This window comes from Somniosus microcephalus, chromosome 18 (genome assembly GCF_052327205.1).
Source record: "Somniosus microcephalus isolate GS21.2 chromosome 18, FLI_Smic_1.0, whole genome shotgun sequence".
Lineage (NCBI taxonomy): Eukaryota > Metazoa > Chordata > Chondrichthyes > Squaliformes > Somniosidae > Somniosus > Somniosus microcephalus.
Window position 1 is genome coordinate 27,558,317 of NC_141004.1, and position 26,086 is coordinate 27,584,402.

Here is a 26,086-nt window from a genome sequence, read left to right on the forward strand (position 1 = left end):
GCAGAACAGAAACTAGACTAAGGAAGAAAAAAAAACAGGAAGGCCATTAATGTCAGTGTCTACTGTTTACTTGTCAGCTGGTATGTGAAAGTGTTAGTTTTAGGGGGCAAAGAAGGCAAGGTAGGAAGAAATGCAGCAACCACAGTATTTCTTGTCTTCACCTCTCCAAAATTCATACAATTCAACAGTACATGACACAATACTAGGCACCATAGACAAAGTTTATTAGTAAATATAAACATGATATAAATCAGCCGTGAACAGTTTAAAAAATACTTGGAGCTTACTTGCACTAAAAGACATGAGTATTACTCTTTTGGAAAAGAATTGAATGTTTTTTATTCAACATTTGTGGCAGATAATAATTCACAAGGAACAAGTAAATGAGTTACTAGTTCATTTACAAATATTTACCTGAAGTCTCATTACATGCTAGGTTTGATGTTTATACAAGATAGTTATTTTAACCAGAATTAAAGCTAACTTTTAAATAGGTTTAATGGTATGTTGCATGGGATTCATTACAAACTTGTGAAGTGATGCAGGTAACATCACAATGTGACAGGGATTGGTTGGAATTCCTTTAACGAGATACCAAAACAAGGATTTATATGAAAAGTTCCACTTATTATATAAAATAATTCATCAGCGTGCATTGTATAATTAATTATATTTAAAGTATCATAATTAAAACAATGCTTTCAATAAAAACTAAAATTCCTTCTCTACTGAACAATGACAGATGAACTTTAAAAGTCACTGTTTTAAAAGAGAATATACTTGAAACGGTCTCATTTCTACTGCAAGTCACATTGAGAGAGAACAAAGGAATCACTCCCATAACTCCGAGTTAATAGGTGCTCATGATGATGGTGTCTCCAGTCAAATCAACGATGAGTCAAAGTTGTTATGGGTGTGCCGATGGAGGAAGAGCCCAATCATGGACGCACATATCGCACTGAAAGCCAGATGAGGCGGAAAGATGACTAGCCTGTTGTGCCAGGCATTCGGCAGCCATATCTTGCAAAATGAATGAGGTGAAGAGGCAAAAAATGCGTAATGTATCAAAAAGGCAACGCTGCAGCAGCGATAATCATTTAACTAAATACAAGAAATAAGACTACACATTTCAAATTGATATCTTTAACCAGATTCTAATTCTACAGCTTCATTTCCATGCTGGCGATTTCAGTGAGTTTTCTCTATGGCTTCTTGTAGTATGGCAGTTAGTTATTTTATTGCCCATTTTGGCTAAATTTGCTTCCAGCACGTTAGCTGAACTGACTTCATGTTAGTAGACACTATATTAAGTCCATGGGATCCTGTGCAGTCTTCTAAATTTCTTTTTACTCTTTCAGAAGGCCAAGTTTTCTCAATGCTTCTGTGCGGTCCTTAGTAGTTGGTCCTTGTGGTGTAGCTTGTACATGAAGCCCTTTTGGTGGCGATTTCTGAAATTTGGCTGAAATATAGTTTATCCTTATTGGGAAGGACGTCCCGCCCGGTTTATCAGACGATACTGCCTCTAATGTAGCTCCATGCCTGACTGACAAATCTGTTTCTGAGCATATTGACACAGGTCTTGGCCTAACATATTTATTCAGCCCGGGAGCAGCAGCAGCAGCGACTGAAGTGTTTTGAGCAATACTGGAATACAGTGTGGGCTGCTTACTGTCATTAGCTGTGCCAAACCTCTTTAAGCTACTTGTCTTTGTGGCACCCAACTGCCATTGTGGTGTGTTTATATTTTTCACTTGCCCTTCATTTACATTTGCTGATCTTCTGGCAATAGGGAGAGTTTTGCTCATGCCCGGGCTAAGGGCAGTGGTGGCTGAAAAGTTTCGAGCAGAGCCTAGGCTTACAGTCAGCGGCATGTTTTCACCAGCTGTGGTAAACCTTTTTAAGCTGCTTGATTTTGTGGCACCCAATTGCCATTGTGCTTTGTTCACGTCCCCCACAATCACATTTGCCGGCTTATTAGTAATGCCACTCATGCCAGGATCAACAGCACTGGCAGCGGGACGATTCGAAGGAGAATCAATTCCAATACTTGGATATTTCAGGCTGTCTGTTTTATTGTGTCTCACCATCACTTCTGGTTGCTTGATTTTCATTTCATCACCCGCTGTGACTGTCTGACTGATGGATGTTGACTCTGTTTTCAGACTTATTTGAGATGGCCTCTTCTGGCCATCTGGCTCCGACAGCAATCCTAGCTTGGCCAAAGCTTCCATTCGGATCTGTTGCACTTCTTCGTCAGTACTGCCATCCCTAGCTAAATTATACCCGTTGTTTCGTGGAGGACCTTTTGGTATCTTAAAGCTATTCGGAGCGTTTGTACCAGATATCATAGGACCATTGTTTTTCTGGCAGCTTTTCAGGATGATTTTGGATGGCAGTTTCCTGGGTTTAGGAGCAGTGGGAGGACCTAGCTTGGCCTTATCATCTTTGGATTCCACCAACTGATGCTGAACCAATGCAGTATGGGATCTTGGTCTCGTATCTCCAGAGAAAATAGGACTTCTGCTGGATTCGGATAGCCGGCTTGGTGGCAGTGTGCTTTTGCTTTCAATGCCAAGTTTTGGGTTATATTTAGGCAGAGTGTTTGCTCCAGATTTTGCTCGAACTATCTGTGGGGTTGTGGAATCAATGCTATTCTTGCTCCTGTCCGGTGAAACTGCCCTTGGGACTTTTACATCAGGTTCTAATTAGGAATAATAAACACAAGGCAAATAAATTAGCAGCACTACAATAATTAAGGTTTAGAGGGAATTAAAAGAGACTCAGCAATTCTTCAAAAATCCAATTCCAGAAATAAATGTTTTAAAGTAATAACACTTAATCATTTCAAATATCCATTAGGGTTTAGTACAGTTAAACAGTTTAATACATAGTCCTATGGAGTTACACACAGCAAGTTTTATAATGGCTGGGACATTATACCATGCAATTCACCACATAGCTGCTAAAGTACAGCTATGTTTTATCTAGCCTGTCCCTTTAAGTCACAAGTTGTAATTGTTGTAAATAGGGCACTTTAGAGTTTAATTGATGATAATGGAAGTTAATTTTTTTTTGACACTTAAAAGTATGATGCCTGAAACACAATGGGCCAGATTTTGCAGTTAGCGGTGAAGTGATGTCCCTCGCCGTATACCTCAAAGAAAGCTGCCCACAGAGATATAGCAATCTCTGTAGCATGGATTTCATCTCTCGTGACGTTAATTTGAATCTGGCGCTAAGTCTAGGGGAACTCCAACGTCCAGCAACAGTGATGACATCAAGCTGGCTAAGCAGCCAATCACATTGAAGAATTCTCAGACAGCAAACCAGGAAGTAAAATGTACTGATTATCCTTCACTTTTTAAAATCATTTTACAGAGAGTGCAAGATTGGAACATACACATGGGATTAAAGTAGAAGCTGAAATATCATAAACAAACGTTAAGAAAAATTAAAAACCATGGAATTATCATAATCGAAAAATTTGACATTCCACAAATATAAAATTCATTTTTCAGGGCCAGAGCGCTGGTTCAGCAGTAGTTATGACTCAGTACTCCATTAAAAATCCAGTTACACCTCATTGAACAAGGCTTAACTTTTTCAGGGGCAGGATGGAAGGGATTAATAGTGATATTGGACTGTAAAAGCTTAAGTTCTCGTCAGTTCAGTGATTTCAATTGATTAACGACTGTGGGGAATTCAACAACGCAGCCTGTGGAGGATAAGGAAATGACTGACGGCAACTTCTGGATTTCCGGACGCCAGAAGCTGCCGTCAGTGTCACAGTTGTAATGACGCCAAACGCTGACCGTTTTGCCGCCATTACAACTGCAAATTCCGGGCCAATGATTAAAACTTTATATATAGACTAATTGATGACCTGCTGCATTGCTCACAGACAAAAATACTAAAAAAAAAGTCATTTGAATAGAATTTAAAAAATAACACTCGACTTAAATATTGTTTGCTCTCCATATCAATTTATTCTTAAATTGTCTTCCTGCTTTTCTAGCATTTGACGTACAATCCTTCATTTACTTTTGTAGTTGCTATCCTTCTTTTGTCATTCCTTCTATTGCTTTAAAAATGTTAATTTGTGCAAAATTACATTCATTTTACATTGAACAACCAGTGTCTATTTTTTTAAATTATGTAATCACCCCTTAATATAAATTGGGATTAAATAGGAGCATTTTTAGTAAAGCAATCAATATGCCCACTGTTCGTTCTTCTAAAAAGGAAGGGAGGTAGTGAAAGGGAGGGTTTGGAAAGGAAGTACAGCAGTAAGCAGAGACATTCAAATCAGAAGCAGGTAGTGCTGGTGGGGCAAGGACTTTAGGAGTCCTGGGGTTGAGAACAGCAGATAAAGGGACTCTCACATTGGGGAGGGGGGGGGGGGAAAAAGAGAGTGGAATGAGAGGGCGGGGAAAAAAACCATAAGAGCAAACTTGGAAATGGGACGCAGTTAAAAAGAAAAAAAAAGACTTGCATCCTCCATCTTGTTGTGTGGCACTACCACTGTGCTAAATGGGATAGATTCAGAATAGATCTAGCAGCTCAAAACTGGGCATCCATGAGGCGCTGTGGGCCATCAGCAGCAGCAGAATTGTATTCCACCACAATCTGTAACCTCATGGCCCGGCATATCCCTCACTCTACCATTACCATCAAGCCAGGGGGCCAACCCTGGTTCAATAAGGAGTGTAGAAGAGCATGCCAGGAGCAGCATCAGGTGTACCTAAAAATGCAGTGCCAACCTAGGGAAGCTGCAACACAGGACTACATGCATGCTAAAAAGCAGAAACAGCGTGCTATAGACAGAGCTAAGCGATCCCACAACCAACAGATCAGATTAAAGCTCTGCAGTCCTGCCACATCCAGTTGCGAATGGTGGTGGACCATTAAACAACTAACGGGAGGAGGAGGTTCCATGAATATCCCCATCCTCAATGATGGTGGAGACCAGCACGAGTGCAAAAGACAAAGCTGAAGCGTTTGCAACCATCTTCAGCCAGAAGTGCCGAGTGGATGATCCATATTGGCCTCCCGAGGTCCCCACCACCACAGAAGCCAGTCTTTAGCCAATTCGATTCACTCCACGCGATATCAAGAAACGGCTGAGCGCATTGGATACAGCAAAGGCTGTGGGCCCCGACAACATCCCAGCTATCATGCTGAAGACTTGTGCTCCAGAACTAGCCGCACCTCTAACCAAGCTGTTCCACTCCAGCTATAACACTGGCATCTATCCAACAATGTGAAAAACTGCCCCGGTATGTCCTGTCCACAAAATGCAGGACAAATCCAATCCGACCAATTACCACCCCATCAGTCTACTCTCAATCATCAGCAAAGTGATGGCGGGGTCATCGACAGTGCTACCAAACTGCACTTACTCACCAATAACCTGCTCACTGATGCCCAGTTTGGATTCCACTCGGCTCCAGACCTCATTACAGCCTTGGTCCAAACATGGACAAAAGAGCTGAATTCCAGAGGTGAGGCGAGAGTGACTGCCCTTGACATCAAGGCAGCATTTGACCGAGTGTGGCATCAAGGAGCCCTAATAAAACTGAAGTCAATGGGAATCGGGGGGAAAACGCTCCACTGGCTGGAGTCATACCTAGCACAAAGGAAGATGGTTGTGGTGGTTGGAGCTCAATCATCACAGCCCCAGGACATCGCTGCAGGAGTTCCTCAGGGCAGTGTCCTAGGCCCAATCATCTTCAGCTACTTCATCAATAACCTTCCCTCCTTCATAACATCAGAAGTGGGGATGTTTGCTGATGTCTGCAGTGTTCAGTGCCATTAGCAACTCCTCAGATAATGAAGCAGTCCGTGCCCGCATGCAGCAAGACCGGGATGACAATCAGGCTTGGGCTGATAAGTGACAAGTAACATTCGTGCCACACAAGTGCCAGACAATGACTATCTCCAAAAAGCGAGCGTCTAACTACTGCCCCTTGACATTCAACAGCATTACCAACGCCAAATCCCCCACCATCAATATGCTGGGGGTCACCACTGATCAGGAACTTAACTGGACCAGTCACATAAATACTGTGGCAACAAGAGCAGGTCAGAGGCTGGGTATTCTGTGGCGAGTGTCTCACCTCCTGACTCCCCAAAGCCTTTCCACAATCTACAAGGCACAAGTAAGGAGTGTGATGGAATACTTTCCACGTGCCTGGATGAGTGCAGCTCCAACAACACACAAGAAGCTCGACACCATCCAGGACAAAGCAGCCCGCTTGATTGGTATCCCATCCACCACCTTAGCCAGTCACTCCCTCCACCACCGGTGTACCATGGCTGCAGTGTGTACCATCTACAAGATGCACTGCAGCAACTCGCCAAGGCTTCGTCGGCAGCACCTCCTAAACCTGCGACCTCTACCACCTAGAACAGACGCATGGGAACACCACCACCTCCAGGTTCCCCTCCAGGTCACACACCATCCTGACTTGGATGTAGATCGCCGCTCCTTCATCATCGCTGGGTCAAAATCCTGGAACTCCCTCCCTAACAGCACTGTGGGAGTACCTTCACCACATGGACTGCAGCGGTTCAAGAAGGCAGCTCACATAGAAACATAGAAGATAGGAGCAGGAGTAGGCCATTCGGCCCCTCGAGCCTGCTTCGCCATTCAATGAGATCATGGCTGATCATCCAAATTCAGTACCCCGTTCCGGCCTTCTCCCCATATCCCTTGATCCCTTTAGCCTTAAGAAATATATCCAACTCCTTCTTGAATATATTTAATGAATTGGCCTCTACTGCCTTCTGTGGTAGAGAATTCCACAGGTTCACCACTCTCTGGGTGAAGAAATTCCTCCTCATCTCTGTCCTAAATGGCTTACCCCTTATCCTGAGACTGTGACCCCTGGTTCTGGACTCCCCGACCATCGGGAACATCCTTCCTGCATCTAGTCTGTCTAGTCCTGTTAGAATTTTATAAGTTTCAATGGGATCCCCTCTCATTCTTCTAAACTCCAGTGAGTATAAGCCCAATCGTCCCAATCTCTCCTCATAAGTCATTCCTGCCATCCCAGGTATCAGTCTGGTGAATCTTCGCTGCACTCCCTCCATGGCAAGAACATCCTTCCTCCGATAAGGCGACCAAAACTGCACACAATACTCAAGGTGTGGTCTCACCAAGGCCCTGTACAACTGCAGCAAGACATCCTTGTTCCTGTACTCAAACCCTCTCGCTATGAAGGCCAACATACCATTTGCCTTCTTAACCGCCTGCTGCACCTGCATGCTTACCTTCAGCGACTGGTGCACGAGGACACCCAGGTCTCGTTACACTTCCCCTTCTCCCAATCTATTGCCATTCAGATAATAATCTGCCTCCCTGTTTTTGACACCAAAGTGGATAACCTCGCATTTATCCACATTATATTGCATCTACCATGCTTCTGCCCAATCAGTCCAAATCATTCTGGAGTTTCTCTGCATCCTCCTCACAGCACACACGCCCACCCAGCTTTGTGTCGTCTGCAAACTTGGAGATATTACATCTAGTTCCCTTGTCTAGATCATTAATATATATTGTGAATAGCTGGGGTCCAAGGACCGATCCCTGCGGTACCCCACTAGTCACTGCCTGCCACTCGGAAAAAGAGCCGTTTATTCCAACTCTTTGCTTTCTGTCTGCCAACCAGTTCGCTATCCAAGTCAATACCTTGCCCCCAATCCCATGTGCCTTAACTTTACACGCTAATCTCTTATGCGGGACCTTATCGAAAGCCTTTTGAAAGTCCAAATACACCACATCCACTGGTTCTCCCTTATCTATTTTACCAGTTACATCCTCAAAAAATTCCAGTAGATTAGTCAAGCACGATTTACCTTTTGTAAATCCATGTTGACTTTGTCCGATCCTGTCACTGTTTTCCAAGTGTTCTGCTATTACATCTTTTATAATGGGCTTCCTTCTCAAGGGCAACTAGGGATGGGCAATAAATGCTGACCTTGCCAGCGACGCCCAGATCCCGTGAATGAATAAAATTTATATAGTGCCTTTTATGACCTCAGACGTCCCAAAGCGCTTTATAGCAAATGAAGTACTTTTGAAGGGTAGTCACTGTTGCTGTGTAGGAAACGTGGCAGCCAATTTGCTCACAGCAAGCTGCCACAAACAGCAATGAGATGATGATCAGAATCTGGATTAGTGATGTTGAGGGATAAATATTGGACAGGACAACAGGGTGAACTCTCCTGCTCTTCCTCAAAATAGTGCCATTGGATCTTTACATCCACCTGAGTGGGTAGGCGGGCCCTCGGTTTAACATCTCATCTGAAAGTCGGCACTTCCAACAGTGCAGCACTCCCTCAGTACTGTACTGGGGTGGGTCTTGAGCAGACAACTTTCTGACTCAAAGGCAATTAATCTGCAGCTCACACACAAGGTCTAGGCTAAAGCTTGAAAGTAGCAGTGAACTGTGGGCTTTCTGCAAGGGAGCATGGGAGGGGAGGGAATGTCTTATAAGACTTGGGATTTGTAGAGGTTGAGTTGTTGAGGAGAAAAGAGGAAACTAAGTTTCTTAAAGACAGTTTTAATAATAAGATGGTGTAAGGCCACGAAGGTCAGTAAAAAAAAGGATGAAGCCACGGAGAATAGGTTGTAGCGATAGGCAAGATTTGCCAGAAGTGTGAAAAACTATTTTTGAAAGATGCAAGATTTTCATTCCCGCATTGAAGGCAATGACAATGTAATGATTGAGCCACTGTATCTTGAGAGAACTGGAAGTTGTCAAAACTGACACGTGATTTAAAAGAAGTTGTAGAGTAGAATCATCAGCAAAAGAATGACAAGTGCTGGATGGTGAGTCATTATACAAAAAAGAACATTAGACAATGGGCAAAATCTTTAAGTTGTGGGGGAAGTCAGGGAATGGGCCATTGACAATATCTTATTTCCCTTTATCTATTCATAATATCAAAGAGGGTATTCAAGTTGCCTACCAGCTATATGCTAATGCATTGCAAGCAAAACTCACCTGGAAGAATTCACTCACTTGTGCTTTACCTACTGCGAGGTACCTGGTAAAATTAAGGTACGTCACAATGTGTACAATTACCAGGTGCCATTACCCCAGGGCACAGAATCTGGATCCATCAGATTATTTTACACCATAGAAACAGGTATTTAAAGCACAAAAGGAGACCAGTCAGCCCATTGGGACTGTACCATCGCTTTCCTGGAGTGATCCAAAACCAATCCCACTGGCCTGCTTTCTCCCCATGGCTGCGTTTCTTCCTTTGCTTCAAATACACTTAACCACACTGAAGATGTGTAACAATTTACACAAGAACACATTAAACCTATGTTATCAATCTCCAGACATTTTGACAAGCAGAGTCTTACCTGTATTTTGACTATGTGCTAATTCAGGGTGTAGTAGGGTAGATTTTTCCAGCGTACTCCCAGTTTTAGCAGATGTTTCAGTTCGCTCTAATTCATCAGTGGAAACCCCACTGTCCTCTTCAGTATCTAATGACTCAATCGTTTCTTCAAGAAACATGAGACATTCCCTCTCTTCTGCCGAGAGATAGTCCAAGTGCTCATCGCTCTGCTGAAAGAAATCAGTGCAAACATTTAGCTCCATTGTGCTCTGCAAGAGAAAACTAAATGCACCAGGAATGTTGTTTGAGCAAGTTTGAAATCAAAAGAACTAGCCCACACTGACCAAACAGGCTTGGAGTGGCTGACATTCACAAGAAAAACAGCAAACCTCTGCTTATTCATGATGGACCTCCACATTGTGACAGCAACAACTCTCATGAATATGCTGCCTAGACACAAAAGGTATTCAATTGGGTGGAATGAAAAATCTTTCTTATTGGGCTTGGATGAACGACCACGGTGATTAAAATCCTATACTTCAAGTTCAAACATCCATAGAGGTTGGAGGTTCCGAGAATATTGCTGTATGTTGATGACATTCCACTTCACATGTATACAGCAGGCACCTCAAAGCACCGGAGAGGTACCACCATCGCCGCCTCCGCAAGATCCTGCAAATCCATTGGCAGGATAGGCGCACCAATGTCAGTGTTCTTGCTCAGGCCAACATCCCCAGCATCGAAGCTTTGACCACGCTCGATCAGCTCCGATGGACGGGTCACATCGTCCGCATGCCCGATACGAGACTCCCAAAACATAACTAACCCTTCCACCTCACGCCATAAAGAGTTGTAAAAGATCAAGGAGTTTGGCAGAATTTACAAATACAATCTTTATTTCGGAGGACATGAACCCTCATACATGATATCCTTATACATATTCACTAGTCCTACCCCTTTGTGTGGTCAAGGGTGAACATCAAATACCATGGGGCAACAGTAATTCTCTCCCATAAATATGAAAAATAAGAGAATTTATTTTTTCAAGTATTTTTGCCAAGGGAAAAGTTGAGTGATTGAGATGGTCTGGCCATCATGGTGCAGGGCAGGTCTGATGGACCAGTTGGGCTTTGCCTGCCTGTCTATTTTTTATGTTCGTAATTCCCAAATTCACTAACTTGTATAGACTAAACCCTCCCCCCCACCAAATCCTGCCAGCATAAATGCTGACGTCAACAAATAGGGCTATCTGCCCAGATCACGCCTGAGGGAGGACAAGCAAGCTGTTCAGATTCCCCCATAGAAAATGGAAAATGGTGTAAAACACCCCATAATAGTAACACTATCAGCCTGGTAAAAGGTCTACGGGTGCTTTTATATTGTAAGTTTACCATTGGTGCAACATTAGTTTTGCTTCACAACAACACTAAATTGGCAGTGTGATACGCTTATCAATTACTTCATAAAAGGTGATGAGTCGAAGAAGAGATGATGAGTCGAAAGAAGAGATGAATAAGGCTTTTATTAGCTAAGAAGAGACCATGCTTCTTCGTGAGTGACTGAACAAGTCTGAACGAAACCCACACAGTGGTGGGTGGAGTCAGCTGAGGCATGCCTCCATACACAGCGCCACCCAGAGGTGGCAATATACAATACAGTGGTTTACCACACAGTGTAAATTTTGTCAGGGCCCATCTCAACTAATAAGAGAAGCAGCATTTCCTTCCCAGGGGGTCAGACTCACACCACTTTGTTTTGACACCGCATGGAGTAAAAATTCAATGTGGAGTCAAACCTGGTATGCAAACATTTAAATCTCTATTCGTCATATGGCTTTGCCCATGCTTGTATCTGAGCATGTAGAGAACTCACTCCTAAATGGGGCAATTAAAGTTCCAGATAAGCAGTATAAACAGGATTGCTGCTTTGTTGGAACATGACCTCTAGTTACTGATCTCAGACCTGTTAGCTCCGGGTTAAGTGTTCCTTTCCTCAGGACCTGCATTTTTCCCTCAAACTGGTAGAAAGGAAATCTCCCAAGTATATTCCAAACCTAGCATGAAAAATGTATCACTAACCAGGCCAACTCATTTACAGAGACCAAATTATTTACTTGCCTAGCAGACAAATATCACCATCTCACCCACATAATAAATAGCAATACCCCCAAATCAAATCATTCTCTTCAGGACTCAGTAATGCTCCAAAGGTTTAAGTATGTGCTGACCACCTGGAATTGTACCTCAACAAAAATATCTTCACCCTTCACACCATATTAATTTCCTGAAACAAAGCCTCAAGGTGGCTTGACAAAGAGAACTGGGTCACCAGTTAGCAGAGGAGGAAAAGACGGATCTTTAAAACTACAACATGCAGAAGAGTCACCTCAAGATAATAGAGTCAAGCCTACCATATCCCACCGATGCTCTACAAACTTCAACCCTCTCTCATGGATGATAGTTTGAGAATTGCAACCAGAAAGGTAAACTGTTACACATATTCTGATCATGTTCTTGCATTCAATCATTTTGGACAGCAATCCGAGTGATGAGAGAATATGGCAAGGCTCAGGTCCTGTAGATGTAGGGCTATGCATATTGGGCTATCCGCTATGGAGTGATCTGCCCTGGAAATACATAGGTTAGTGCTATCCCTGCTAGCTGCAAATAGATATTCTTCCTCCTTCCCCTGCTCGCTCTCCCTCCCTCCCCCCACCCTTTACAAATGTCAAAGTCTAACCCGCCCCACAACAAATGTTTGTGTAATATATATCTGTCGGTATGGACTCAGTAATGCCAACCCCACCGTCTCTTAAAAATTATTAGTAAGAAATCTTGAGTTGCCACTTTTTGGTTTATAAACCTCATTAGTGGCTTTATTTAATCTCTAACAGGTCACAGCTCTTTACAAAAGCTGTTACTGCATCCGAAAATGCTTTATAATTTTTTTTAAAAATCCTAACCGTTATCACCACCCTTCACCTGGTGTCCCATGCAACCACCATGCAATGCAGTCCCTGCAGCTGCCAACCAAAGGGAAGTTCTGGAGGGGGAAAAAAATCAAAAAGCACCTGTCTCAGGAGTTGTGATCACCCCCAGTGAACACTGATGTGATTGGTGAGGTGAAAACTTTTATATTCCCTTCAGCTGAAATGTAACCCAACAAGTTCAGGAACATGTCTGTTGACTACTTCACCACACAACACCTCCCTCCTCTTCCTGGAGTGGGATTAGGCTTGGTGGCTCCTGTTGGGAACACTAGCACTGTTTCAGGTGTAGCCCTCCACTGCCCACCTGCTGAGTGTTTCAGGTGGTTTCCCAACCCCTCTGCTGTTTACTTGCCTATCTACACAGACACCAGTTTGAGAACCATTGGATTATTCTTCCATTATTATCCAAATACATGGGAGGGCTGCGGTCATATCCAATTAGCAAAATATAATAACAAGAGAGTGTTCTGATTAACCTCAGGCAATGCTACATTACCGGATATTGGCATACAAGGTCACTTCAGTTAACTGGGCGTGTGGACTTACCTGCAGGAATGACTTTGGTCATTGAACTCAAGAAAACCATCTGGTGCAGCCTAAAACTTGAACATCCTCATCGTCCTCCTCTTTCCTGCACCGTCCTCCATCCATCTATCAGTCTCCTCCCTTCTCCTTCTGTTCTCTCCCCTCCCCCCTGGTCTCTGGCCTCACTCCCAAACCCCTCTGGTTTCTCTCTTCTGCCCTCTCCTCCCATTCTCTCCCCCTCACATCTCTCTGTCAATCACTCTCCCCTGTGTGTCTCAGTCTTTTTCCCCAACTACCTCTCAGCTTCTTTCCCTCATCTGTCTCCCCCCTTCCTCTTTTCCCTGTATCTCTATCTCGTGCCCTCAGTGTTTACTCATCTTTCTACCTGCCCGGTATCTCTCTCTCTCTCTCACACCCTCACCCAATCTCTCCCACATTCATCTCCCCCCCCCTCCCCCCACCCCTGGCCGCATCAATCTCTTCCTTTCGTGTCTCCATCCCCGTCTCTCCCCTCCCACTGGTCTCTATCTCTTCCCCTCCCTTAAATCTCGTTCTCTCTCTCTGTACCCCCATCTCTCCCATTCCTCTCTCTCTCTCTACCTCCCAGCTTACCCAGCGAGTTGGACTCTTCCGCATAGCATGTGACGGAGCTCTCACTTCCGGTTTTTGCAGCTCATCAACAATATTGCAGACAAAGGTTTAAAATAGTGAGTTTTCTGAAGCGAGCCATTCAAGGAAATAATGCATAATGCAAAATTTGCAACAAACATATATTCCTCTAGGGAATAAAAACCCAAAAGGAAAAGTGATCCAACCATGGCTAACAAAAGAAATTAAAGCTAGTATTAAGTCAAAGGAGGAAGCTTTTAAAGTTGCCACAAAATTAGGCAGAGTCAACATGGATTTATGAAATTTATGGATTTATAGGCCCTGAGAATCATCAAAGACGCGAGCCACCCCAGCCACAACCTCTTCGCCCTGCTCCCGTCCGGTAAGAGATACCAAAGCATACGGTCTCATACCAGCAGGTTTCGAAACAGCTTCTACCCCCAGGCCATAAGACTCATGAACAAATAATTTATTATTTATTATTGTTGTTTTTATTTATTACTGTATTTCGATTAGTATTTTTATCAGTGCTATGCCATATTTATTCTAATGTTGGGAGGACTTGTAAAAATCAACATTTCATTGTGCAGTACACACGTTTGCTGCATATATGACAAATAAAATTGAATTGAATTGAATGGGAAATCCGGTTTGACAAACCTATTGGAGTTGTTTGAGGATGTAACTAGTGGAGTAGGCAAAGGGGAACCAGTAGATGTGGTGTATCTGGATTTTCAGAAGGCCTTCGATAAGGTCCCACACAAGAGGTTGGTGAACAAAATTAGGGCACATGGAATTGGGGGTAATATACTAGCATGGATTGAGAATTGGTTACCAGACAGAAAACAAAGAGTTGGGATAAACGGGTCTTTTTCAGGATGGCAGGCTGTGACTAGTGGGGTACCGCAAGGATCGGTGCTTGAGCCCCAGCTGTTCACAATCTATATCAATGATTTGGATAAGGGGACTAAAGGTAACATTTCCAAATTTGCTGATGATACAAAGCTAGGTGGCAGTGGCAGTTGTGAAGAGGCTTCAAGGGGATCTCGACAGGCTCAGTGAGTGGGCGAGAACATGGCAGATGGAATATAATGTGGATAAATGTGAAGTTTTCCACTTGGTAGAAAAAACAGAAAGGTAGAGTATTTCCTAAATGGGGAAAGATTGGGGAATGCAGATGCTCAAAGGAACCTGGGTGTCCTTGTACATGAGTCACTGAAAGTGAATGTGCAGTTGTAGCAAGCCATTAGGAAGGCAAATGGTATGTTGGCCTTCATTACAAGAGGATTTGAGTACAGGAGTAAAGAAGTCTTACTCCAATTATATAGGGCCTTGGTGAGACCACACCTGGAGTATGGTATACAATTTTGTTCTCTTTACCTAAGGAAGGATATAGAGGGAGTGCAACGAAGGTTCACGAGATTGATTCCTGGGATGGCGGGACTGTCGTATGAGAAGAGATTGAGTAAACTAGGCCTGTATTCTCTTGAATTCAGAAGAATGAGAGGGGATCTCATTGAAGCATACAAAATTATTACAGGGCTTGATAGGGTGGATGCTGGGGGAATGTTTCCCTTGGCTGGGGAGTCTAGAACCAGGGGCCACAGCCTCAGGATAAAGGGTAGGCCATTCAGGACTGAGATGAGAAATTTCTTCACACAAAGGGTGGTGAATCTTTGGAATTCTCTACCCCAGAGGGCTGTGGAGGCTCAGTCATTGGGTATATTCAAAACAGAAGTCGATAGATTTCTGACTAGTAAGGGCCATCAAGGGATATGGCGATAGGGCCGGTGAATGGAATTGAGGTAGAAGATCAGCCATGATCTCATTGAATGGCGGAGCAGGCTCGAAGGGCCGAATGGCCTACTCCTGCTTCTCATGTTCTTATGACTTTTGTATTATGAGGACAGGTTGCATAGACTAGGTTTGTATTCCCTTGAGTATAGAAAATTCAGGATGCTCTAATTAAGGCGTTTAAAATAATTAAAGGATTTCCTAGGGTAGATCGAGAGAAACTATTTCCTCCTGGTGGGGGAGTCTAGAACAAGGTGGCATAACCTTAAAATTAGAGATAGGCCATTCAGGGGTGAAATCAGGAAGCACTTCTTCATGCTAATGGTAGTACAAGTCTGGAACGCTCTTGCCCCCGCCCCCGCCCCCTCAAAAAAAAAGCTGTTGAGGCTAGAACAATTACAAATGTCAAAACTGAGATGGTTAGTTTTTTTTATTAGGCAAGGGTAGTAAGGGATATGGAGCCATTCGGCCCACCGTGCCGGTGCTGGCTCTTTGAAAGAGATCTCCAATTAGTCCCACTTCTCTGCTCTTGCATGAAATTAAAACAATATTCACAGATTTAATCCTCTGAACAGAAATATCTTTTGTACTATCCACAACCATCCTCATAATATATGCACAAAAAAACTAGTCTAGCAATGAACCAAAAAAAATTATTCAGGAAACAAAACTCCAGTGTTACTTTTTAAGTGACTCTTTGTTGGAGTTTGGATTCATGGTCATTAACATACACAGATTTAGGAAATAGCAAACAGACAGTATGTACATTTCATTGGAACAAATGTTAACCACTTTATAGTCCAAACTTTGTCACTAAAGTTCCAATCTTTTATATGTTTAAAAAATGTTCCATGTAATTAATTCAGATGCAATGCATGTACTGTATATGGATCCAGCACTCTAGCTTGGAGACTGCCAAACTTGGCCAATGGTGTGTTGCATGAGAGTTATATAGTGATTGAAAATGTTGTCCCATCATAGTTCCGCATATTGTTTGAAAGCTTATGTCATTAAAATAAAAGTATTTCTAGTCAGGTTTCCTGTAACATCCAAGACAGGCAACATATGATCTATTTTGGAAGATGGCTGGCTTATGCTTTGATCAAATATTTAATCGTTAATTTAAAACATTGGGTAAAGTGTAAATTTTGCATAGCAACGTAATTATTAATACTGGGCCATGTGACCTATGACCTATGCAAGGGTATAGCTGGTCAAGAGTACTGAAAGAACAGAAACAGTATTTCAAAACCCAAAATCATGACAACTACTTCCTTATTCACCCTTAACCAGAGTTCCCATCACTATTTATATAAGGCTTTTATACATCTGCTTTATTCACATATACATAAACCTAAAGATCTGTCTTCTTGTTATTATAAATGATTATGAAAAGATGTGGTGAATTTTAACACTACGTGCATGTCAATAGCAGGTTTCACAGAATCCTTTTACAATCAGGAAAGAAAATTCTTTTTACATGTTCAAAGTCACATCATTCATTTATAACATTAGGTTTTATTTACACTACTTAGTGACGGACATCTGGATTACACCTAATCAATTCCCAAAGCAAAAGGGTGCAACTCAGTAAACATAATGCATCTCACAAATATGGCAACTAAATAAATAATGATGTATGCAGATAAATCCAGTTTTGCAAGGTCTGACAGGGCTCATTAATCACCTTCTCCAGCCAACCTATATCTATAATCACCGTTTTGGTTATTATGTTGATATATACACTGATGAGTTTAATTATAAATAATGCATTAAACCAGTAGATGTTATGCATCTTCAGAAAGGCATAGTAGGCTAGCTTTATTTCCCATTCATCTATGTCGTGTTATTTTTTTACCATGCAATTGCATTCAGGGTCCACAAATGCATAATAGTAAAAAAGCTTAATGTTCTTGACTAACCTATTTATCATATGTGCTGCATTGAGCAACAACATTTTATCTAGGGGATGGGGAAAAAGGGATTTCTGTTGACATTCATAACCTGTTTGAACTCTGCTTTGTGGTTTATAACTTCCAAATTCTGAATAAGTTACTCTTGTAGCTCATCACCTGCTACATATCACATTACAGGGAAAAAAGCCTCGAGTAATACATCAGCACCAGAAGTGGTATGGCACAATTCTGCACTGCAGGACCAATGCACAGTTTCATAAAGTGAAGGAACAGAGCTTCAAACCCTGCCATCCCTCCTCCACCAAGTTGATCTTAAAATCTATGCTGTGACACCAAGCAGAAGGCAGGCCTCCCGATTTGGGGGAGGGGGAAAGAGAGAGAGATCAAAAATTTAGAGGGCAAGTCATTGCTAGGCTGCTCTTGCAGACTTCCCAATGCCCAGTTTGTGAACAGAGTTGGAGGCAGCCAGGAAATGGGTGGTCATCCTGTGTGCTGCACGAGTGCATGGGCTAGCAAGACCAGAGCTGCAATAAAAACACAATAACTAAGAAAATAGAGTACAATTAAATATCCTCACTAGAAAAAAAATGACATGTACACAAGTTCAAATTTTAATGAATCCAGAAATTGGGAATGGTTGCGTGCACAAAAAAATTAAAGTCCAGTGCAGTCAAAATATATTTAAAGATGTAACATTTAAGATCTCATTCGTTTACCAAGACTAATTGGTAATGATGTCATTACTTGTTTAATAAGACAGGAGGATAACTCATTATGATGTCAAGTAGCAACACATTGTGACTTTTTTATTCATTCACGGGATGTGGACATCGTTGGCAAGGTCAGCCCATTTATTGCCCTTGAGAAGGTGGTGGCGAGCCGCCTTCTTGAATACAACAGAGTGGCTTGCTAGGGTTTTAGAGGGCTGTTAAGAGTCAACCATATTGCTGCGGGTCTGGATGCATATATAGGCCAGACTGGGTATGATTTGGACAGGTTGGGTGATTGGGCAGATGTATGGCAGATGCAGTATAATGTGGATAAATGCGAGGTTATCCACTTTGGTGGCAAAAACAGGAAGACAGATTATCTGAACAGCAATAGATTGGGAAAAGGGGAAGTGCAACGAGACCTGGGTGTCCTTGTGCACCAGTCGCTGAAGCTAAGCATGCAGGTGCAGCAGGCAGTAAAGAAGGCAAATGGTATGTTGGCCTTCATAGCAAGAGGATTGAAGTACAGGAGCAAGGATGTCTTGCTGCAGTTGTACAGGGCCTTGGTGAGACCACATCTTGAGATTGTGTGCAGTTTTGGTCGCCTTATCTGAGGAAGGATGTTCTTGCCATGGAGGGAGTGCAGCGAAGATTCACCAAACTGATACCTGAGATGGCAGGAATAACGTATGAAGAGAGATTGGGTTGATTGGGTTTATACTCGCTGGAGTTTAGAAGAATGAGAGGTGATCTCATTGAAACTTATAAAATTCTAACAGGACTAGACAGAGTAGGTGCAGGATGTTCCTGATGGCGGGGGAGTCCAGAACCAGGTGTCACAGTGTAAGGATAAGGGGTAAGCCATTTAGGACTGAGATGAGGAGGAATTTCTTCACCCAGAGAGTGGTGAGCCTGTGGAATTCTCTACCACAGAAGGCAGTTGAGGCTAACTTATTAAATATATTCAAGAAGGAGTTAGATATATTTCTTAAGGCTAAAGGGATCAAGCAATATGGGTACGGAGTTTGGATGATCAGCCATGAGCTCATTAAATGGCGGAACAGGCTCGAGGGGCTGAATGGCCTACTCCTGCTCCTATCTTCTATGTTTCTATGTAAGGACAACAGATTGCCTTCCCTAAAAAGGACATTAGTGAACCAGATGGGTTTTTACAACAATCTGGTAGCTTCATAGTCACCATTACTGATACTAGCTTTTTATTCCAGATTTATTTGTAGTGGGATTTGAACTCACGTCACCAGATCATTAGTCCAGGTCTCTGGATTAATAGTCCAGTAACATAACCACAAAGCTACTGTACCCCCGGTATGGTGCATCATTGGATGAGCACACATTCAGACTTTACTATAAAAACTGTTAATAGGTCAGTTTACTGATAAAACATTCCATAATTATGCTGAAATGAAGCCTTTGACTTCTCTTCACATCCACATTACTGCATTCTAAATCCTGCACAAGTGGCCTGTTGATCAGTTCGCTACTCCTAGCGTAAAGGACCCTCATCAGCAATTTGTACCATTCTGTTAAATTAGATAAATTGCATCCTTACTTCACCAGAAAAAAAATGTTACCAGTTAAATTCAGTGAGTGAAAGGTTTTATTAACAAAATACACAAGTTCAAATTTTAATGAATCCAGAAATTGGGAATGGTTGCATCCACAAAAAAGTTAAAGTCCAGTGCAGTCAAAATATATTTAAAGATGTAACATTTAAGATCTAATTCTTTTACAAAAACTGTTAAATTAGATAAATTAAAAATTAACTATCAAAAGAAAATAAAAAATATTAATAAAAATTGCTCAGTTTGGTGTGTGATTTTTTTTAAACCATGAAGCGGCAGGCAGCATCAAATGAACTTGTTTCCTTTACTTCACCACTGAAGGGGTTAAAATGAACCCTCTCAGAATTCAGACAGCCAAGGTGACCACTAATTAAGTGGTGCCAGCAAAATTAAAATCAGAACAAAGGAGTGGGGTCATGTGAAAATGAACAAGAACAAAAAGAAACCAGGTTGAGATAAGAAATATCACAATAAAAATTGACTTACGTAAAAAGGCAAAACTAAACAAAAGACAGTGTGAGAAGCTTCGAAAAACCAAGATAAGACGCAGTTGCGGGACAAGACAGAATGTGTGTGTTTTGCTAAGCGATAAGGAATATGCTGCTTTAGCTAAAAATTGTAGACAGCAGAATATAGGGGTCATGGGAATTTGACCTGTGACCAAAGGCATAGTAAGATGTAACTAAACTTTACTAATACTGAAAAGAATAAATAAGCCATATGTGATCAGGTGATTATTGTAATACAATGTGATCATGTGATTATTGTAATACAGTGTGATTGGATGAAAATAGAATAAAAAGCTGTACCAACCAAGAGAGAACGAGAGGGTGTCACTAGACCGCGGGGTCTATGACCTTCTCCCAGAACGTTCTGTTAATAAACGGTGTACTTTTACTTTAAGACAGACTCGAGTGAATTTATATTTAGAGATGTAACATTTAAGATCTAATTCTTTTACCAAAACTGTTAAATTAGATAAATTAAAAATTATCAAAAGAAAATAAAAATATTAATAAAAATTGCTCAGTCTGGTGTGTGATTTTTTTTTAAACCATGAAGCAGCGGGCAGCATCAAATGAACTTGTCTCCTTTACTTCACCACCACACCCAACTTGGAAAATTGCTACTTCTTAATAAAATATCAAAGACTCACAAAAGCAGAGTTGCTGCTGGTTACACTGTTGCAGCTCCCGACACTGGCAATGGAATCCATGGGAGATAGTCCAGCCCACGTATCACTTATGAGCATCGCACTAGGGCCTTCTTATTGGGATTAGTTCAACCAAGGGTGTACATTAGGGAGAACCAAAAAATCCAGTAGTGACTGTAATCAGAGAAAAGCAATTAGCAAACAAGAAAGAAAATCCTATAAATCATTGTAAAATTATACTACTTTGGGTCACTCCATTAAAAAGCCATTACTTAAAACTTCCTGTAAAAGTAAAAAGTCAACATAACATCTTTGAGATGAGCTAACAGATCTCCTGTGGCCACTGCAGTAAATCCAATGTCACCCTGTTTTATAGGGGGAGGACTGTTATACCATGCAACACAATGGGCCATCATTTATTGTAGGAGTGAGTTAGAGTTTCCTCTGCCCGTTTAATTTCGACAATATTTTGCTCTGGAAGTGAGAGAGCTGATAACAGGGCATCTGGGACCTGAGTGAACAAGGTAAACAACTGTGTATCTCCTTAACCAATCAGATTGAAGGATTGTGAAATAAACAGCACAAGGAAGTGTAAATTAGTGTGGGTGAATTCAAGGCCAAATAAGAGAATGAAAAAAGATTGGATTAGAAGAGAAACAGAAAGTAAAAAAGTTTTAAAAAATTACATTTTACATATTTAAAATATCCAACAACAAATAAAACTTGAAGGAATCAAACTCCACACTTCTAAGTGTCAATTTTTGGTGCCAAAAAGGTTCATTGGCAGTAATTAACAATTAGCACATTATTAAAAAAGTCTCTGACAGGTAATCCAGGTTTAGTTAAATATGCGTAGATCTTAAATGGCTCCATAGAAAACATAGAAAATAGGAGCAGGAGTAGGCCATCCGGCCCCTCGAGCCTGCTCTGCCATTTATTGAGATCATGGCTAATCATCCAAATTCAGTACCCAGTCCCTGCTTTCTACCCATAACAGCGACACTTCAGATCGGCTCTAAACTTTCTGTGGCAAGGCTAGTTCATATATACCGTGCAAATACAGCAACTTCACACCGCTCAATACATTTCAATGGTGAGCCAGACAGCAATATGCTGTTTCCATAAAGCGAACTGCAGAGCATCTCGCACAGCAACTTCTGGATCTCCGCGTTTAATCGCACATCTGCTCTCGCCTGAAGTTGCTGTAGCATTTGCGCATAAATAACTGCGAGGCTTATTTTTGACAGAAAATTATGGGCCAATATATTATTCTGCAGAAAAGGTCTATGTATGGGCAGCACGGTGGCATAGTGGTTAGCACTGTTGCCTCACAGCGCCAGGGACCCGGGTTCGAATCCGGCCTCGGGCGACTGTCTGTGTGGAGTTTGCACATTCTCCCCGTGTTTGTGTGGGTTTACTCCGGGTGCTCCGGTTTCCTCCCACAGTCCAAAGATGTGCGGGTTAGGTTGATTGGCTATGATAAATTGACCCTTAGTGTTAGGGGGATTAAATACGTGGGGTTACGGGGATAGGGTGGGATATGTGTTGGTGTAGGGGTTACGGGGATCGGGTGGGATATGTGTCGGTGCAGGCTCGATGGGCCGAAATGGCCTCTATCTGCACTGTGTGGTTTCTGTGATTTCTGTATCTTTAAAGCCATATAGAGCTAATGAAAATAAACCTAAACTTAGTTCAGCAAACTATATAGATTGGAAAGTGCTTATAGATTTCAGGTTCCTGGTCGATAACTGGCTGTTCTTTTTGAATGGTTTACAAAATGATTGTTAAATTACTTTGCTATAGATGCAAAGTGTGACATCTGGTATGTGGTGGATGTATGCTTGCCATAAGATTATGAGTCAGACAGTGACACAGATTATAATAGCAAAGTGGAATTGTATTATGAACACACCACTTTAAAAGCTGAAGATAAAATTTAAAAAGCTTTGATTTTGTGTGAAGACGCTTTATAAACTGCACCAAAATAAAATTTAGTTCAGTTTAGTTGGGGAATACTGTAAAGAAAAATGTTCAGTGCATTCCTCGAATTGTGTTTTTAGAAATGTACATGAAACCTATTCAAGTAGGAAATAGTATTTTAACAGTTTTAATACTGCATTGTAATTTCTAGAATCGTGAAAGACATGTAAAATCCTTGAATTGTATTTAAACCCGCTTCCTTCACCAGGAAGTGTAAAAAAGGGAGGAATCATCATCATCATCATATATATATGCAGATAATATGTTTCAAGTGGGAGTTGCTGGTTATTGCACCCGCTTTTCGTCTGAACTCCCAATTCCATAATTTGGTAAATAAATGCTTTCTCCATGACGCGGGCCAATTCAACTTTTCCGTCCCAGGACCAGAGATCACTTGCTCTCCCTTCAGACAACACCTCAACAACAGAAAGGGCAAAACCTGCTCAGGTATGCACGAAGGAGACAGTATTTTTAGCAAACAGCATGACGCAAACGATTGCTGCAATATCAGGTTAGTCAAGCAGAGTGGCATTCGGTTAACCAAGTCAGTCAGGTCATGTGATGTTATTGACACAGTAGGTGTGGATAGGATCATACGATCAGATTAGACCCTCAAACTATTAGATTATATACACACACACCCCGAATATTTAAAAAAAAACTATTTTCTTACGGTATAGGAGATTTTAGAAAACTGGAATCAAGAAAGTACTGGGAATGCATAGGATAGCCTAGTACACCAATGGGTATGAACACAGGCGTCGGACCTTTGGTTACTTTGAGGACCCAGAAATGATGATTCAGGCCAAGGAACACTTCGAACATTTCTCACCACATCATATAAAACGTCCCATTTCTTTCTCAACAGAAAATGATGAAACCCAGATAAAAATAAGACCAAAAAAAAGAGCTCGTCGTGAAAGTAGATGACAAAATTGAACTAGAAGTAAAAGTGGCGGTTCAGATCTAACTAAGGTACAAAGGTCTCCGGAAATTGTTTAAATGGATTTTTAAAAACTTTTTCCACGACACACAAATCAATTCGTCGACCTGGAATGTTGTAAAAAGCCCTTCCAGCAAACTTGCTACAGGCTCTCCAACTGATCACGGCAAGAGGCGAGCTTGAACGAATTCACACACACACACACACACACGTCAGACACAGTCGCGGGTTATTTGCTGCACAGTACCACCTGGGAGGCACTTCATTCACGTTTTACTAACATTTGAATCGTGATTCTCACCGCGTTGAGCTCCTGGGTCTAAAGCGCGCTTCAGACTCAGGCTGGTATACTTGCATTCCGGTCCGCTCTGGAGCAGAGTCCAGGAAACTTCCATCCACAGCTTTATTTTGCGTTCTGAATGACATTGAAAAGGACCCCGGGTTTAATCATTCACTCACCTGAACGTAGCCAAGCCCAATTAATCCAGAGCACATGTACAATTCGAAACCGATAAATTCTCTCTTCCTGTAAATAGTCGTGTTTTGATGTGCCTTCTGGTTAGTATGTCATATGCCCTGCTATTGCTTCCCTTTATAGCTTCAGGGATGCACCCTCCCACAGCAGCCAATAAGCTTTGCCTCTTGTCTTGCTACCTGCAATGAACAAACCAGCCCCCTCTTTTCTCTTTACGCGTGACAAATCAGATTCCTTCATTTTTACCTGTCGGTCGGGTCCGCTCACTCACTCACTCACCGTCTCAACACACCCCGCCTCTTTCCCCCACCAACAAGTCTCACGCAACCAGCCCCATCATCGTTTAGCTGCTCAGCGAATCAGAGTCGCTTGTGCCTTCCTCTTCGCTCTATAGGTGGGCTCCGAGCCAGTTATATGTTGCGATAGAAAGCCACATTATAATACTAAACTGTATGTTTTTTCTTTTTTTTTCCCAATTGATTTGAATGTCATTTTAACATCGTTACCCTTAAGAGCAGTACAGCTCAGTGTAAGCTATGTGCTGATAACACAAACAATAGCAGTCTGATTTGATTTCACTATGAACTGCCAAACTCCAAAAACATTTGTTCCAGTATTTCTAATTTAAATATTACTGGCCTTGTATGAGGTTACTTAAATGTTGTTAGGGATGTAGATTTGTCTTATTATTACACATCCCAAAATCAGTTTATAAAAAGGAATGGTGTAAATCTCCACACACAACTCTTTTCACCTTTCTTACACCTTCTCTTCTCCACCCCCCCCCAAAAAAAACACAAATGAATGTGGCAAGGAAAGGGCTTGGCCATTCTATGTGGGTAAGAATTTGGGGGGCAATGTTTCTGCCAGCTTAATGAAGAAGTGGTAATAGGAACATTACTGAAGGTGTTTTTTAAACCAAACTGCGCCAGCCTTCCTATGCCTCAAGGTTTTTCCTACCTGATTTCCTCAGATATATTGAGGGATGGCAGTCATTTTCTTTTATACTTTTATACTTGATTTTCTGCTATCTCCTGAAGGGGATATGTATTCACACAAGTATCAAGCCACTTAACTAGGGAGGGCCTGTCATGCATGTAACTAATCTTGTTTCATAGTGAATACAATGACATATGTGTTGTATGATAAAAATAGTGACTTTAAAAGAAATTATTTGAACCTGTTTATCTTTGTCTGCTAATAAAATGAGAATCATGTCTCAATACACAGTTGGTTGTATTTAATGTACAAATAAAATTGAGAACAGGATGTATAGTTATTATGTAGACACAGTACTTTGATTTGGGGTGTATTTAAAATTCTGAGTATTAACCTGTAGTGTTGGAATTAAAATGGTGCAGCATCTTGCATTTAAAAAAAATAGGTGGGCTCCGCCTCTTTCTACCTGGAACTGTCCAATCAGGTTGCGCTCCTTTATACAAGGGGCCAACCTATTTATACCTGATTTCTTGAATCAGTGGCACTGGACTCCCCACACCCATCTGTGTACTCTTTTGTTTGGACCAGAATACGCCCATCAGTGTAGACCGTTACACATTCCAGAATACCCTCCCCCCCCCCCCGGCCGTGTAAAACGGATGTGAAAAAGAACAGTAGCAAGTTCCCAATAGTGTAACTTTTCACTTGTAAGGGCAAAACCAAAATCTCAAACCTTCGATTGCGAAACTGCAGAATTATAAAGGCGGAGCATCAAAAAAGCACAGAATGATAGGAATTGTATTTAGTAAGCGTCCGTGCAGCAAATAAAACACACGGTAAGCAAGAATCCAACTGAATTCATTTTTTCTCTCCTATATAGCACTGATACTTTACCCAAATCTATGGAATCCAATCCAATTTTATAGCTCGGGTCACTCTCTACTTCTGCAGATTAAATATGTATTTAGTCATCATTACAGACTCTCTAACTCTTCAAAGTTTGCTGGTCTTTTCTGATTACTTATCCATTTAGTATGAAGTCATACTGAACTATGGTCTGTTTGAGTGCTTCCCAGCTGTAGATAATGAATAAACATTAGCTCCAGAGTTCTTATC

At 41.8% G+C, this 26,086-nt stretch overlaps 1 protein-coding gene across 7 annotated transcripts; it reads right to left on the minus strand.

Annotated features, from left to right (window-relative positions):
* Positions 1 to 203: 203 nt before the first annotated feature.
* On the minus strand, positions 204 to 24,321 carry LOC147105171 (specifically androgen-regulated gene protein-like). Of its 7 annotated transcripts, none has more exons than XM_086011266.1 (4): positions 24,278 to 24,321; positions 20,637 to 20,807; positions 9,377 to 9,584; positions 204 to 2,701 (listed from the first exon to the last, which is right to left on the minus strand). In XM_086011266.1, the coding sequence occupies exons 2-4, from the start codon at positions 20,730 to 20,732 to the stop codon at positions 1,347 to 1,349; spliced, it is 1,659 nt and encodes a 552-aa protein (XP_085867392.1). In that variant the 5' UTR covers positions 20,733 to 20,807; positions 24,278 to 24,321; the 3' UTR covers positions 204 to 1,346. The 7 variants fall into 7 exon arrangements, with proteins under 7 accessions (XP_085867392.1, XP_085867389.1, XP_085867394.1 ...); XM_086011263.1 differs by lacking the exon at positions 24,278 to 24,321 and adding an exon at positions 24,016 to 24,224; XM_086011268.1 differs by lacking the exon at positions 24,278 to 24,321 and adding an exon at positions 24,016 to 24,223 and having other exon boundaries at positions 9,377 to 9,581.
* Positions 24,322 to 26,086: the final 1,765 nt, after the last annotated feature.

Excerpts from the sequence above, each read along its gene's own strand:
- LOC147105171 (XM_086011266.1), bottom strand. The coding sequence starts at position 20,732 with ATGCTCATAAGTGATACGTGGGCTGGACTATCTCCCATGGATTCCATT. Across the intron at positions 9,585-20,636 it reads CCAGCAGCAACTCTGCTTTT|CAGAGCGATGAGCACTTGGA; the intron begins GTGAGTCTTTGA and ends GATTTCTTTCAG. Across the intron at positions 2,702-9,376 it reads AGCACATAGTCAAAATACAG|AACCTGATGTAAAAGTCCCA; the intron begins GTAAGACTCTGC and ends ATTCCTAATTAG.